General features: G+C 42.3%; 1 protein-coding gene across 4 annotated transcripts in view; it reads left to right on the top strand.

Annotated features, from left to right (window-relative positions):
* osbpl5 (oxysterol binding protein-like 5) overlaps nt 1-13850 on the top strand; it is a 325895-nt gene that overhangs the window by 193194 nt on the left and 118851 nt on the right. For all 4 annotated transcript variants that reach the window (XM_039736915.1, XM_039736890.1, XM_039736896.1 and 1 more), the window contains exons 2-3: nt 1349-1505; nt 5961-6034. In XM_039736915.1, the coding sequence (XP_039592849.1) occupies nt 1349-1505; nt 5961-6034 (231 nt within the window). The remainder of the gene's footprint in view (nt 1-1348; nt 1506-5960; nt 6035-13850) is intronic.

The following is a 13850-nucleotide window of genomic DNA, read 5'->3' on the forward strand; positions in this document are numbered from 1 at the left end:
TACCTTTCTCAAGGTTTCTTCCATTTTATAATTCTGGGAGTTTTTCCTTGTCTTCTTATAGAGTCAAGGCTGGGGGGCTATTTTATTTTTTGGGCTATGCAAAAATAAATTGTGTTGTAAATTATATTGTAACACTCAGGCCTGTCGTTTACACAAGACGTGCCTATACCTTTGCCTGAGTAATGCTTGGCGCTGACACTGTTGGCACTTTTACAGCCCGAGTAATCCTCAGGTCTCATGTGAGACCCATCTATACTGTTTCCCAAGTGACACTTAGGACTAGCGCTTGTAGCAATGTTCTTACAGTCCAAGTGATGCTCAGGTCTCACGTGATGGAGATTAATGGCTTTTCTTAAGCATCTTCTGCAATGTGCCTGATGCTCAGCAGATGTCACTGTTCTTTTTCTTTTTTTCTTCTTCCTGCTACAGTATGGCAGTGTTTCCCAACCTTTGCTGGTTTCCTGCGCAATCACCAGAACATTAAATGATTCGAGAGTGATCGTCAATGCTTTTCCACCTTGGTGGATCGAGTACGATTGTCATAGTAGGAGTTAGGGAGGCCGAGATCTATCTGTGATACTGATGCTGAATCAAGCTCAGAGCGGTGAGGGTGGGATGGGCTTTTGTCCAGGGTTGGCCGCAGCTCACTTGCAAGTACCTGGTCTTAACCACAGAGATTGTTGTGGAGTTCTGCCCAAAGAATTCAATTTTTGTTTTATCAGACCGTATCCTCTCAGAGTCCTTTAAATGCAAACTCCAAGTGGAAGTTACCCAGTCTACCATAAATGCCTTAATGTGAGAAAGGCGTCTGTTTGTGTGGGGATTTTGCTACAGTCAGTGTTCTCCCTATGATCATCCATGTTGTTTCTGCCACTGTTGGCACCACTTTGCACTCCTTTGGGCATATTCAAATTTGGGATTGACAAATAGGTGGCGCTTTTTTGGTTTATACTGCTGGAAAGAAGTCCTCATTTTTTCATTGTGGGTTATTGATTGTAGATTGATGGGCAAACATGGCATATTTTTCAATTGAAAATTAAATTTACAACAAAGTAAAGTGCATAGAAAGTGAAGGGGTCTAAATATTCAAAGAATCCACTGTAAATCCAGTAAATATTCATGCTTATTATTATGTGACAGGCCTCAGCTCACAGCAATCCTGGTCAGGAAACACAGGAGCAAAAAATAAATCATTAGATATGAAAAAAGAGAATCAGCTACGTCTTGTGCTGGCATTCCAAAGCAAATCACTGAGCCAGCGAGCTGCCGTGTAAGGACACTCTTGGTAAAACTGACTGCTGTATTAGGAATCTTTGTTCACCAAAGCCCCTTTTTTCTTTTCTTTTAGAAGACTCACGCTGTCCAGAGGATGAAGGAGGAGAACTTGTTTCGCAGAAGGTTTTCTTTATGCCCAGCAACATCTACACCTCAGAAGGTCAATCCCAAAAAACTAATGAGAAACCTTTCTTTTGGCGGAGATAACGACCTTTACCCTCTGAGCCCAGGTATGTGACCAGTAGGTGGCAGTTTGGTATAACTAGGGCAGCAGGGACTATGCCAGGCAGGGGTCACATCACATCACATAACATTCTTAAACCTGCTTAATCTGGTTTAGGGTCATGAGGGGCTGTATTATATTATATTATCCATCCATCCATCCATCCATTATCCAACCCGCTATATCCTAACTACAGGGTCACGGGGTCTGCTGGAGCCAATCCCAGTCAACACAGGGCAAGGCAGGAAACAAACCCCGGGCAGGGCGCCAGCCCAGCGCAGATAATATAATATAATATAATATAATATAATATAATATAATATAATATAATATAATATAATATAATATAATATATGTGTTGGCTGGCGCCTGCCGGGTATAATATAATATAATATAATATAATATAATATAATATACCGGGCAGGGTGCCAGCCAACGCAGATATTATATTATATTATATTATATTATATTATATTATATTATATTATATTATATTATATTATATTATATTAGTCAGTCAGTCATTTTCCAACCCACTATATCCTAACTACAGGGTCACGGGGGTCAGCTGGAACCAATCCCAGCCAACACAAGACACAAGACAGGAACAAATCCCGTGCAGGGTGCCAGCCCACTGCAGGACACACACACACACACACTCTAAGGACAATTTAGGATCACCAATGCACCAAACCTGCATGTCTTTGGACTGTGGGAGGAAACCCATGTAGACACTGGGAGAACATATGCAAACTCCATGCAGGGAGGACCCGGAAAGCGAATCCAGGTCTCCTTACTGCGAGGCAGCAGCGCTACCACTGCGCCACCGTGCCGCCCAGGGGTGCGGAAATCCAACGCCCGACTCGTCCGACACGGGTAAATTGACCGTCGGACAAGCGTGTTTTTCTGGTTTCAGTTGTCCGCGGACAAATTCAATTTTCTGGAGAAAAAAGAATTATGTGCGCTGTGCAGGGTACATTTTTACCACTACTTTCAAATTTTAAACATTTGGGTACGTACTTCGTGCGGAAACAGTCTACTTAGACGTGTTCTTCATGTCTCAGATTGGTCTTCAATATCGTTTACAAATTGAATGCTGATTTTTCAAAGGGGAAGCACTCTTACGGTCTTACATACGTATTTCACCCTACTATTTAAACGCTTGGAGATGCGGTCATTTTTTTTTCGTGCCGACATTACGATGTAATCTGATGATTTTTCATTATAATCGATAACTTTTATATATTATTAATAAAATCCATTGTTTTTACTTAAAAATGCGGTCATTTTACTTACAGTGCAAATGTTTTCACCACATAACAAAGCTTGTTAGGCAGTTAATCTTTCCTGAAATTTGCAATTTCGCGTAGGTTGTGATATACGGAGGAGTTAAGAAATTTTTTGCGTGACAAAATCAATTTTGATAATCTGTCTATAGATCATTTTTGAATAGAAAATTTTTCATATAAAACAAGTTGGTTTCGCGCTGTCAGTTTATTAAAAATAAAGAAGAAAACATTCTAACAGTTTCCAAACGTTATAAAATATCTATAAAAATCTTCACTTAGACGCGATTATTTTTTCCCCGACAACATCGCTAATATTTACTTCTTTGATAAATCAGTCCAGGAACCATGCAGTTCAGCTCAAGCAGAAATGAACAGCATTCAGCCCATGCTGTCTGAGATGGCAAAGATTCTTAGGGGAGAAGATGTTGCGAGACAAAAGCTGAAGAACATGGCAGAAAATGAATCAGGACAGTGTTCTGTTATGTAACTGTAATATGTGAAAAAGAACTAGTGTAGCTGTAATGAAGGCATTGTTAATTAACAAGTTAAAATGATAAGGGAATCTTTTATATTAGAGCAAGGTGGCAAAATACTACTCCCTGAAAGAACTTTTTTTCAGTTTTAAAATGGAAGGCAGTTTTAGTATCAATAAAAGAGATCAGAAAAAGAAACTATTTTTCACTTTTGTTATTTGTTTATGGGCAAGTGAATCTAACTGGCGGACAAGTGGATTTTCTAAGTTTACGTGTCCGTGGACAAGTAGAAAAAAATGTGATTTCCACACCCCTGAGGGGGTTTCGGAGGAGTGACCGCGTCTCCTTGAGGTGTGTTCAGCCCCCCCTCTTCACAACATGAGCAGCACAGACGCGAAGCAGTTGGCGTGTAGCGCAGGTCGGCGGGGTTGGAGAGCAAAGTGAGCAGGGGGGAAACCCCCTAGTTATATTATATGTTATTACTAGAACATTCATTCATAATAATGTAATGTGAATTCAGATTCAAAGAAAATTTCAAACACTTCCTATTGGCTCAGCCCTGTGTGCTTTAACTGATTAAATATGGCTGCTTGATCTGTGCCAGCTGCATTGCTCACCTAAACAGATGACTCGCCACTGGCATTAGGAAGTCTACTGTAAGTCCATTGCCGTGTTTTCAGCAGACCTACTTTGGGTCTTTTTAAGACGTACTCCTGCCGGATCGTTTCCTCGTTCTGCATGCTGCCGTTGCCCTCCTTACTGGGCCGCCTCATCCGTCTGCTCCTCGGGTCGTCATTGGATTTTCAGACATCACAAATTCATTCCACATGGCAACATTCTCCTGAAACAAGAATGAATTTAAATTGGGAGAATTCGTTCTTGCATGGGGTCCTTGAATTATGCATATCCCACTGGTTCAGTATAATTCAACTCTTCAGTTATTATTATGATTATTTCTTTTTACAGAACTTGATAAATGTCCAGTTAAATGGCCCCCAGTGTTTGATGAATATTAATGCCGCCACTGATCCAGTGTGTATCGATTTTGTGTGCCTCATTAAGACTAATAGGAGACTTTGGAGACCGGCGATCTTGTTACGCTGTGGCACGGCTGCCCTTCTTCACGCCCTCCTGATCACCCTCCATTACTCTCTTTGATTTCTCATGCCCTCTTATGTTAATTTATTCCCTATCTACGTATAGCCAGCTGACAATAGTGGGCAGTGCCAGCGTTCAGGCTCCAGACTCACACAATTCTCTTGAAGGGGCACAGAAATAAAAATAGAAATTTTGTTTGTTTTGAGATAAGCAAATGTCTTCGGCCTTGAGAGTCTGTGTAAAGATAAACTAGGAAGCAGGAAGTTTCGGACAATCCCCTCCAGAACTTAACTAGGCATGTGTTTCAATGAAGCGGGGATGGAAATGAACGATAAAAAAAATCCTAAAAAAGGTATCTGATTTAAATGCAGAACGTGTTTCCCTGTTTTAATGCAGGCAGTCACTGGGGGTCCATGTGTTGAACTGTAACCCTCAAGGTTGCTGGTCCACCTCCCACTACTATAATAAATAATAATTTTTTGCATTCATATAGCGCTTTTCTCACTACTCAAAGTGCCCTGCAAGTGCAGGTTAAGGGCTTTGCTCAAGGGCCCAACAGAGCAGAGTCCCTTTTGGCATTTACGGGATTCAAACTGGCAACCTTTCGATTTGCCAGTGCAGCTCCCTAGCCTCAGAGCCACCACTCCACCTACTGTATACCTTTTTCCAAGGTGACTTAGGGTGTTGTACCATGTTAGCCAGTATGGATGTAGTGAGAAGTCAAGCAAAATTACCCTTTTTATTGGCTAACTAAAAAGATTACAATATGCCAGCTTCGCAGTGGGTAGCGCTGCTGCCTCGCAGTTAGGAGACCCAGGTTCGCTTCCCGGGTCCTCCCTGCATGGAGTTTGCAGGTTCTCCCCTTGTCTGCGTGGGTTTCCTCCGGGTACTCCGGTTTCCTGCCACAGTCCAAAGACATGCAGGTTAGGTGCATTGGCGATTCCAAATTGTCCCTAGTGTGTGCTTGGTGTGTGTGTGTGTGTGTGACCTGCGGTGGGCTGGCGCCCTGCCCGGGGTTTGTTTCCTGCCTTGCACCCTGTGTTGGCTGGGATTGGCTTTGGCAGATGCCCCATGACCCTGTAGTTAGGATATAGCGGGTTGGATAATGGATGGATGGATGGATATGCCAGCTTTCGAGGCAATTCAGGCTCCTTCTTCTGGCAAAATGTAAAAAGGTTAGCCAATAAATGTGGCCATTTTGCTTGACTTCTCACTACACCATTCGATTTTCTGATTGGAGCTCAGGCAGGTGTATTGATTTGCATATAATCACACAATGGTGTCAGTAGTGGGATTTGAAGCCACAGCTCCAGGATTTGAAGTCTGAAGCCTTAATCACTACGCCACGCTACCTTAATGTGGGTGATCTAAATTCCTCCGACAGGTCAAAGGTGCGTGGATTGGTTGGCAACTCCAAATTGGCATCCTTGTCCACAGCTGGTTGCCAGGACAAGCCCATCCCTGTTGGTCCCACACTGAAAAAAAAAAATCTAAGTTTGAAAATGAATAGATGGAACGTGAATAGAGGAAATCTTTTTTGAGAGGTTGAGCTGGGTTTCATTGTATTCTTCACCGCTAAATCAGATTATTTGTCTTTGTCAGGCTCGGAGATTGAGAGGAATGGTCTTCCAGTGATGAATCATGAGCTCAGCCCCACACAAGCCAGCACCCCAGAGGTGAGAAAACTGCTTTTGTTCCTCTTCTTTTTTTATACAGTGTGTGTTTCTTACTTTTATTCTCATGAGAACACTCTGCAGATGCTCACTAGCTGCCGCCCGGACTAGCTGCTAAACCAGCTATGGAGGAGACTCATTTCTCATGTTCTGCTGCCATGACCACGCATGACGGTGATGGAGCACATCTCCTCCATCTGCAGTCAGTTACCTGCTGTCGGCACCTCGCTTATTAATGATAATAATATCAGCAGCAACCGCAGTGGGCCGCCGTCACAGCGGTTTGACCACCAGACCATCAGATTGCAGGAAGTGGAGCAACACTTGTGTTCAGATGGGCATCTCACAGATTTGAAAATAAAAATCTCCTCTTGACTTTCACGTATACTCAGATATGGGATGGATATTTGAGGAGTGAACTGCAAGACAATGGTTATATTTTTATATTATTAGGGGGCTTTGCCTCCTGCTCGCCTCGCTTGCCAACCCCCGGACTGGCGCTACGCACTAGCCAATTTGCGGTTTTGCCGCTCATGTATGGGGATGCGGATGTACAAGTTAAACAGATTGTTATTTTCATGGGAATTGTTACATATGCATAATAGAACTAACTATTTTACATTAAAGCATATAATTAACCATAGTAAAAAATAGTAAAACGTAATAAATTGAAAGTAAATTACATTTCATGTTGTGTTAGAGTTGTTCGTTGCGTTATACGTTTTCATTCTGTTTGCCTTTGAAATTAACACTCAAAATACTTTTTAAGCTTACACTTTTACTGTAAAACTTCAGTAAAGACAATTTTCGAAATTAAATTTTCGTCAATATCGCATTGAATTTTGATTCTGTGTTTGCACTTTCATCGTGACAATGCAACGTATAACTGCCCGTGAGTGAATATCGTTTCTTTCTCTCTAAAAAATAAACCGACTTTTTCGAAATTTTGTCTCTGTGAATTGTTAATTACGAAATGGGAAACGGTTACCGTTTTAATACGAATGGCATATCAAAATCTCCTTTGGTGTCTGTTATCCCCTGAAGATGTACTACATTACCTTTCTTGGATACATCCTTCTTTCAGGAGTAAATCAGTCGGTGGAAGACCGGACGGTGTTAACAGTTGTAGATATTCTTCGGGATATTGTTGTGTTTTCATCATGTTTTCATCTTCCGCACCATCACCTCTAACTGTTTCAGCAGAGTCTATTGATACGCATTTAAACAATTTGCCATACAATTTTCGTGTTAATTCATTTGACTTCATCGTTTTTCGGTGCTAGGATTGCCTGTGTACTCATTTGTTCTGTTGATAACCCTCTGGGATGAAATTCTTCAGTAAGAAATACGTCTCCTTTTATTGGGAACTTAAAGCGAGGAAAACGTTAAAATGTATAAGAGCTGAGAGAGCAGGAACTGTGTCTGTCAAAAGCATTCACATGAATGAGAGAGGAGAGGACCGTGTGTGAGGTTGAATATGGCGGACTCGAAAAGAATCTCATGACCAAAGTCTCATTTCGAGGGACTTGAAATTACTTCTTGGAAAAAGTCTCATCTCGTCACAGGAATTTCTTGTATAATAGAGAGATGTACATTAAAGAACTGTCAAACAACAAATTAAATCATATTAATAATATATCAAACAATTATTATAAAAGTAAAGTTAAATAAATCAGACTCCACTTCTGGTTAGCGGAAATAGCTCAATAGCTGATAGAAATCTACGTTTTGTACCTAATAATTGTATGCCAAACTTTACTTTTATAATAATTGTTCAATATATGATATAATATATATATATATATTACGGTGGCGCAGTGGGTAGTGCTGCTGCCTCGCTGTCAGGAGACCTGGGTTCACTTCCCGGGTCCTCCCTCCGTGGAGTTTGCATGTTCTCCGCATGTCTGTGTGGGTTTCCTCCCACACTCCAAAGACATGCAGGTTAGTGTGTGTGGCACCCTGCCCGGGATTTGTTTCCTGCTCTGTGCCCTGTGTTGGCTGGGATTGGCTCCAGCAGACCCCCATGACCCTGTAGTTAGGATATAGCAGGTTAGATAATGGATGGAAATACACTCACCTAAAGGATTATTAGGACCACCATACTGATACGGTGTTTGACCCCCTTTGGCCTTCAGAACTGCCTTAATTCTACGTGGCATTGATTCAACAAGGTGCTGAAAGCATTCTTTAGAAATGTTGGCCCATATTGATAGGATAGCATCTTGAAGTTGATGGAGATTTGTGGGATGCACATCCAGGGCACGAAGCTCCCGTTCCACCACATCCCAAAGATGCTCTATTGGGTTGAGATCTGGTGACTGTGGGGGCCATTTTAGTACAGTGAACTCATTGTCATGTTCAAGAAACCAATTTGAAATGATTCGAGCTTTGTGACATGGTGCATTATCCTGCTGGAAGTAGCCATCAGAGGATGGGTACATGGTGGTCATGAAGGGATGGACATGGTCAGAAACAATGCTCAGGTAGCCCGTGGCATTTAAACGATGCCCAATTGGCACTAAGGGGCCTAAAGTGTGCCAAGAAAACATCCCCACACCATTACACCACCACCACCAGCCTGCACAGTGGTAACAAGGCATGATGGATCCATGTTCTCATTCTGTTTACGCCAAATTCTGACTCTACCATTTGAATGTCTCAACAGAAATCGAGACTCATCAGACCAGGCAACATTTTTCCAGTCTTCAACTGTCCAATTTTGGTGAGCTCATGCAAATTGTAGCTTCTTTTTCCTATTTGTAGTGGAGATGAGTGGTACCCGGTGGGGTCTTCTGCTGTTGTAGCCCATCCGCCTCAAGGTTGTGCGTGTTGTGGCTTCACAAATGCTTTGCTGCATACCTCGGTTGTAACGAGTGGTTATTTCAGTCAAAGTTGCTCTTCTATCAGCTTGAATCAGTCGGCCCATTCTCCTCTGACCTCTAGCATCAACAAGGCATTTTCGCCCTCAGGACTGCCGCATACTGGATGTTTTTCCCTTTTCACACCATTCTTTGTAAACCCTAGAAATGGTTGTGCGTGAAAATCCCAGTAACTGAGCAGATTGTGAAATACTCAGACCGGCCCGTCTGGCACCAACAACCATGCCACGCTCAAAATTGCTTAAATCCCTTTCTTTGCCATTCTGACATTCAGTTTGGAGTTCAGGAGATTGTCTTGACCAGGACCACACCCCTAAATGCATTGAAGCAACTGCCATGTGATTGGTTGATTAGATAATTGCATTAATGAGAAATTGAACAGGTGTTCCTAATAATCCTTTAGGTGAGTGTATATATTACAATATATATATATACAGTAGAACCTCTGGTCATGAACGTTTCCAAACACGTACAAATCGGGTTCCGATCAAAAAGTTCACCAAACTTTTGCATCTGTTCACGACCACACGCTCTGGTGGCGAACAGAAACATCGCGACCGACCGCAAAACGAGACTGAGTTGTTTTTGAAGAAGGTCCGCTTTTAAAGAGGCTGTGGAGGAAGAGGCAGTGTTAAAGGGGGCGGGGCTTATTCCAGAGGTGGAAGTCACGTCAGAGCCCTTCAGATTGAGAGACAGTCCCCCTGGAGGTCTGGAGTGGAGTTACGCTTGGTATTTAAGCCCTGAAACCGTCCCCCATACAAACGTGTGTGACGCCGCGTACACCCAGGCTAGTGTTATCCTAGTAGAAGTGCGCGCACAGCTTGATAAAACTGCACCACTGCATTCATGCTTGTTATTGATGGGAATGCCATACCATGTATAATAGAGATTGTGCAAAGAGTTGTGTTCTCTTTTTCCAGTTGTCTGCTGGTAACATTTTAGTTTTGATTGTGTTTTGCTTTCGTTACAGAAAAAATGTAGTTGATGAGTATTTTTCATCATAATTGTTATCAATGAAATTAACACGGCCTGGAATTAGCCAATCACGAAACCTGTGAATCCACAGCCCACAAACAGTTGGTGTAGATGGATGGGACTCGCTGACACAAAGCCCATGCAGGACTGGCTAAGACGTTCAGAATTGCTCCTCCACAAGGCATACATTCATAAGGCAGATGTGCAGTCCCATAACAGCCCTTCGCGGTCCCTCAGCGTCATTATTTTGGGTACGAGGAATCACAGTCTGTCCTTAGCCACTGTTATGCTTGGCATCTCTGGGGTTTTACCAGTTACAGACCCAGGGGGGCATCCCATTGCCTTTGGACAAACACGGAGTTAATCAACCTTCAGCACTGGGCTAAAAATAAAAAGTGAACCCAAATCAGTAAATAAGCAAGGTGTCCATCTCCTCCTGGCCTCACGCAAGCTGCGTCCTCGGGGAGTGACACCGAAATAATACTTTTAATGTTTTTACAAGCTGTATTGCTGATCAGTCATTAAAGGAGACTCTCCTTAGACATCCTTTGGAGGTTACGAGGCAAATTTGGATTAATGCTGCGTAAAACCCTCCGAGCCACCGGGAACCACCCAGCTGAGTGCAGACCTGTTTATGTCAGAACTGGCTGACTTAGATCTTCGACTTTAATGAAGTCCCAATGTCAACCTGCCGTGTCCCTCGGGCGGATCCACCCGGAATCACAAGTTTCATCACCCTGCGATTCTGCTTGCATAACACTCCTCGAGTCCAATCCCTCGGTATCTGCTGCATGTGCACAGCCTTAATGTGTTCAAGTGATGCGAAGGAGCTCGGCATGGTGGCTCAGTGGTATATAATAGATGGATGTGAAAGGCACTATATAGATAGATAGATAGATAGATAGATAGATAGATAGATATGAAAGGCACTATATAATATATATAGATAGATATGAATGTTTCTACATAATAGATAGATAGATAGATAGATATGAAAGGCACTATATAATATATAGATAGATAGATATGAAAGGCACTATATAATAGATAGATAGATATGAAAGGCACTATATAATAGATGGATGTGAAAGGCACTATATAGATAGATAGATATGAAAGGCACTAGATAGATAGATATGAAAGGCACTATATAATAGATAGATGTGAGGCACTATATGATAGATAGATATAGATAGATAGATGGATGTGAAAGGCACTATATAGATAGATAGATTGATATATAAATATGAAAGGCACTATATAACTGATATAAATAGATTGATAGATAGATATGAAAGGCAATATATAATAGATTTCATTATGTCACCTTTATTTGTAGGCACGGTTTGCTAGTTCAGATATGATAAAAAAAGTCAACCATTTCCATGTGGTGCACTTACTTTTGCACATGATTGTATGCTTTGTGCAGAGAGCCATTTATCTGGAGGATGTTGGACAATATCTTCCTAGTTAGCCTTCAGTACGTGACATAACCAGTTTTGGACTTCCACGGCTGTTTTTTTTTTGTTTTTTTTCATTTTATTAAATCATTTGTTCATTCATTCCAGTTAAACTGTTAGCAGTATCAGTGTTTGAGTTGTTAAGCTCTCAGTTGGTCACTTATGTAGTGCCCGAGTAGCCAACACGATGGTAACGCAGATTACTCCCATCTCAGCCACTGTCATTTTAGGTAGCGGCTCAGAGGGCTGCTTTTTCCAGCCCCTTTGTTTTCCAGCCCAAACTTATTCTGCACATCTTTAACATCATTCATTCAGCCGCTGTGTTAATCGCCTTTATTTTTTTGCCTCCTCTGCCAGGTATAAGAAATGAAACATTATCTGAATGTGCCATGTTTGTAATGATCATAACTGTACGTGTCATGTTGCAGAAGGTGCACAGTAAGAGGATAATAAATTTAACAAATGAGACGAGAGACTATTCAGTCCATCAAGCTCTTCACTTTAGCTAAGTGCTGACATATGGTGGGGCAGACTGAGCCCAGTTCATACTTAAAATTGCTTCAAGTGCTACTGTTGTAAATATCCACCAGGGGACAATATAACTCACTCATTTAAAAAGATGACCCAGAGGGGGTATAATATTAGAGAGAGAGAGAGAGAAGGGAGTTTCTGGGTGTCTAATACAAAGTTATTCAAACTGTTTACTGGCTTCCATGCATTTGCTAAGGGACTATGCTGAAGGTCACAATTGAGGTGACTTTAGGGGTCATGGCATAAGATGTTTTCTTGCTGAGGTCACTTAATTGCCTGAGTTTACGGTTTTCTCACTTCAAAGTTCATTTTTCATTTCTGGTTTCTTTGATTTCTTTCTTCCTCAGCAACAACTTTGGGTGCAGTTTTGGGTTTTGTCCCTTCACATCCTGCCCTACTTTGCTTTGTTTCGACTCCCTTTTATGTACCAGTCTTTCTGTACCTGTTCACTTAGTTTCTCTATAATAATATCAGGTTGAGGTTTAAAGGTCCCTGAAGTCCCACTCCTTACCACACTACTTGGTCACTTATTTAACCCGTGTATGTGGTGTCACGTGTGCATGCATGAGGGGACACCTGAAGGGCTCTGCCAACCACTGTTGGACAGGAGGGGGTGCTGATACTAAAATCTTCACAATTCTCATCCACAGCGCCAAGGCACACTTGGCAGAGGATGCATAAGCCCGCCCCTTCCAGGCGCAGAGGTATTTCTTTAGACCAGCAACTGGAAGAAGGTTGTCATTTTGACCAGAGACCTCCCACGTGACAAAGCTCTAGACAGACTTCCAGACACTCGAGAAGAGCAGCTCTTGGCAGCGAAGCCTTTGTTGTGCACATGTACACCTTGTCTTTATGGCAAACTCTTTTGCTTATTAAACGAGAATGATCAGGCTGGTGTCCCAACTATTATCTTGGCATCAGTCCCATCTGTGCACCACCCTATGAAGAAAAAAAGTACTGAGAAATCTGCCCTTATCAAATTTGCAATGGTGTCCATGTGTTCATCCTGAATAGCACATTTTAAATTAACAACTGGCATCCACTCTACTAATTCCCTTTTCTTTAAATATTTTGATCGTCGCCTCCAGATCTCCATAAGAGGTTCAGCTCACTCGATGAAGCTGAAAATTGGAGGTGTGATGATGAATGTTGTTACTGCATATGCCCCGTAAGTTGGGTGTGTGATTGGAAGAGAAAGAAGATTTCTGGTGTGAGTTGGATGAAGTGATGGACAGAGAGTGGTGATTGGAGTGGATATCAATGGACATGTTGGTGAAGTGAACAGAGGAGACGAGGAGGTGATAGGTAGTATGGTTTCAAGGAGAGGAATTAAGAAGGTCAGATGATAGTGGATTTTGCCAAAAGGATGGACATGGCTGTGGTGAATACATATTTTAAGAAGAGGGAGGAACATAGGTTTATGTACAAGAGTGGAGGAAGATGCACACAGGTAGATTACATTCTATGCAGAAGAGTTGATCTGAAGGAGAAGTGATGGAAGGGGAGGATGGTGGTCTGTAGGATTGTGTTGGAGATCAAGAAGAGGAAGAGAGTGAGGGCAGAGCCAAGGATCAAATAGTGGAAATTGAAAAAGAAAGACTGCAAGTTAAGGGAGAAGGTGAGACAGGCACTGGGTGGCAGTGAGGAGTTACCAGACAGTTGGGCAACTGCAGCAGATGTAGTAAGGGTGACAGCTAGAAGGCTGCTTGGCATGACATCTGGACAGAGGAAGGAGGAAAAGGAAACCTGGTGGTGGAACGGGGAAGTACAGGAGAGTATACAGAGGAAGAGGATGGCAAAGAAGAAGTGGGATAGTCAGAGAGATGCAGAAAGTAGACAAGAGTACAAGGACAAGGCACAAGGTGACGAGAGAGGTGGCGAAGGCTAAAGAAAAGGCATATGATGAGTTGCATGAGAGGTTGGACACTATGGAGAGAGAAAAGGACCAATTGGCGAGAGTGAGGGACCGAGCTG

The sequence above is a fragment of the Polypterus senegalus genome, chromosome 1 (assembly GCF_016835505.1).
Source record: "Polypterus senegalus isolate Bchr_013 chromosome 1, ASM1683550v1, whole genome shotgun sequence".
Classification (NCBI taxonomy): Eukaryota; Metazoa; Chordata; class Cladistia; order Polypteriformes; family Polypteridae; genus Polypterus; species Polypterus senegalus.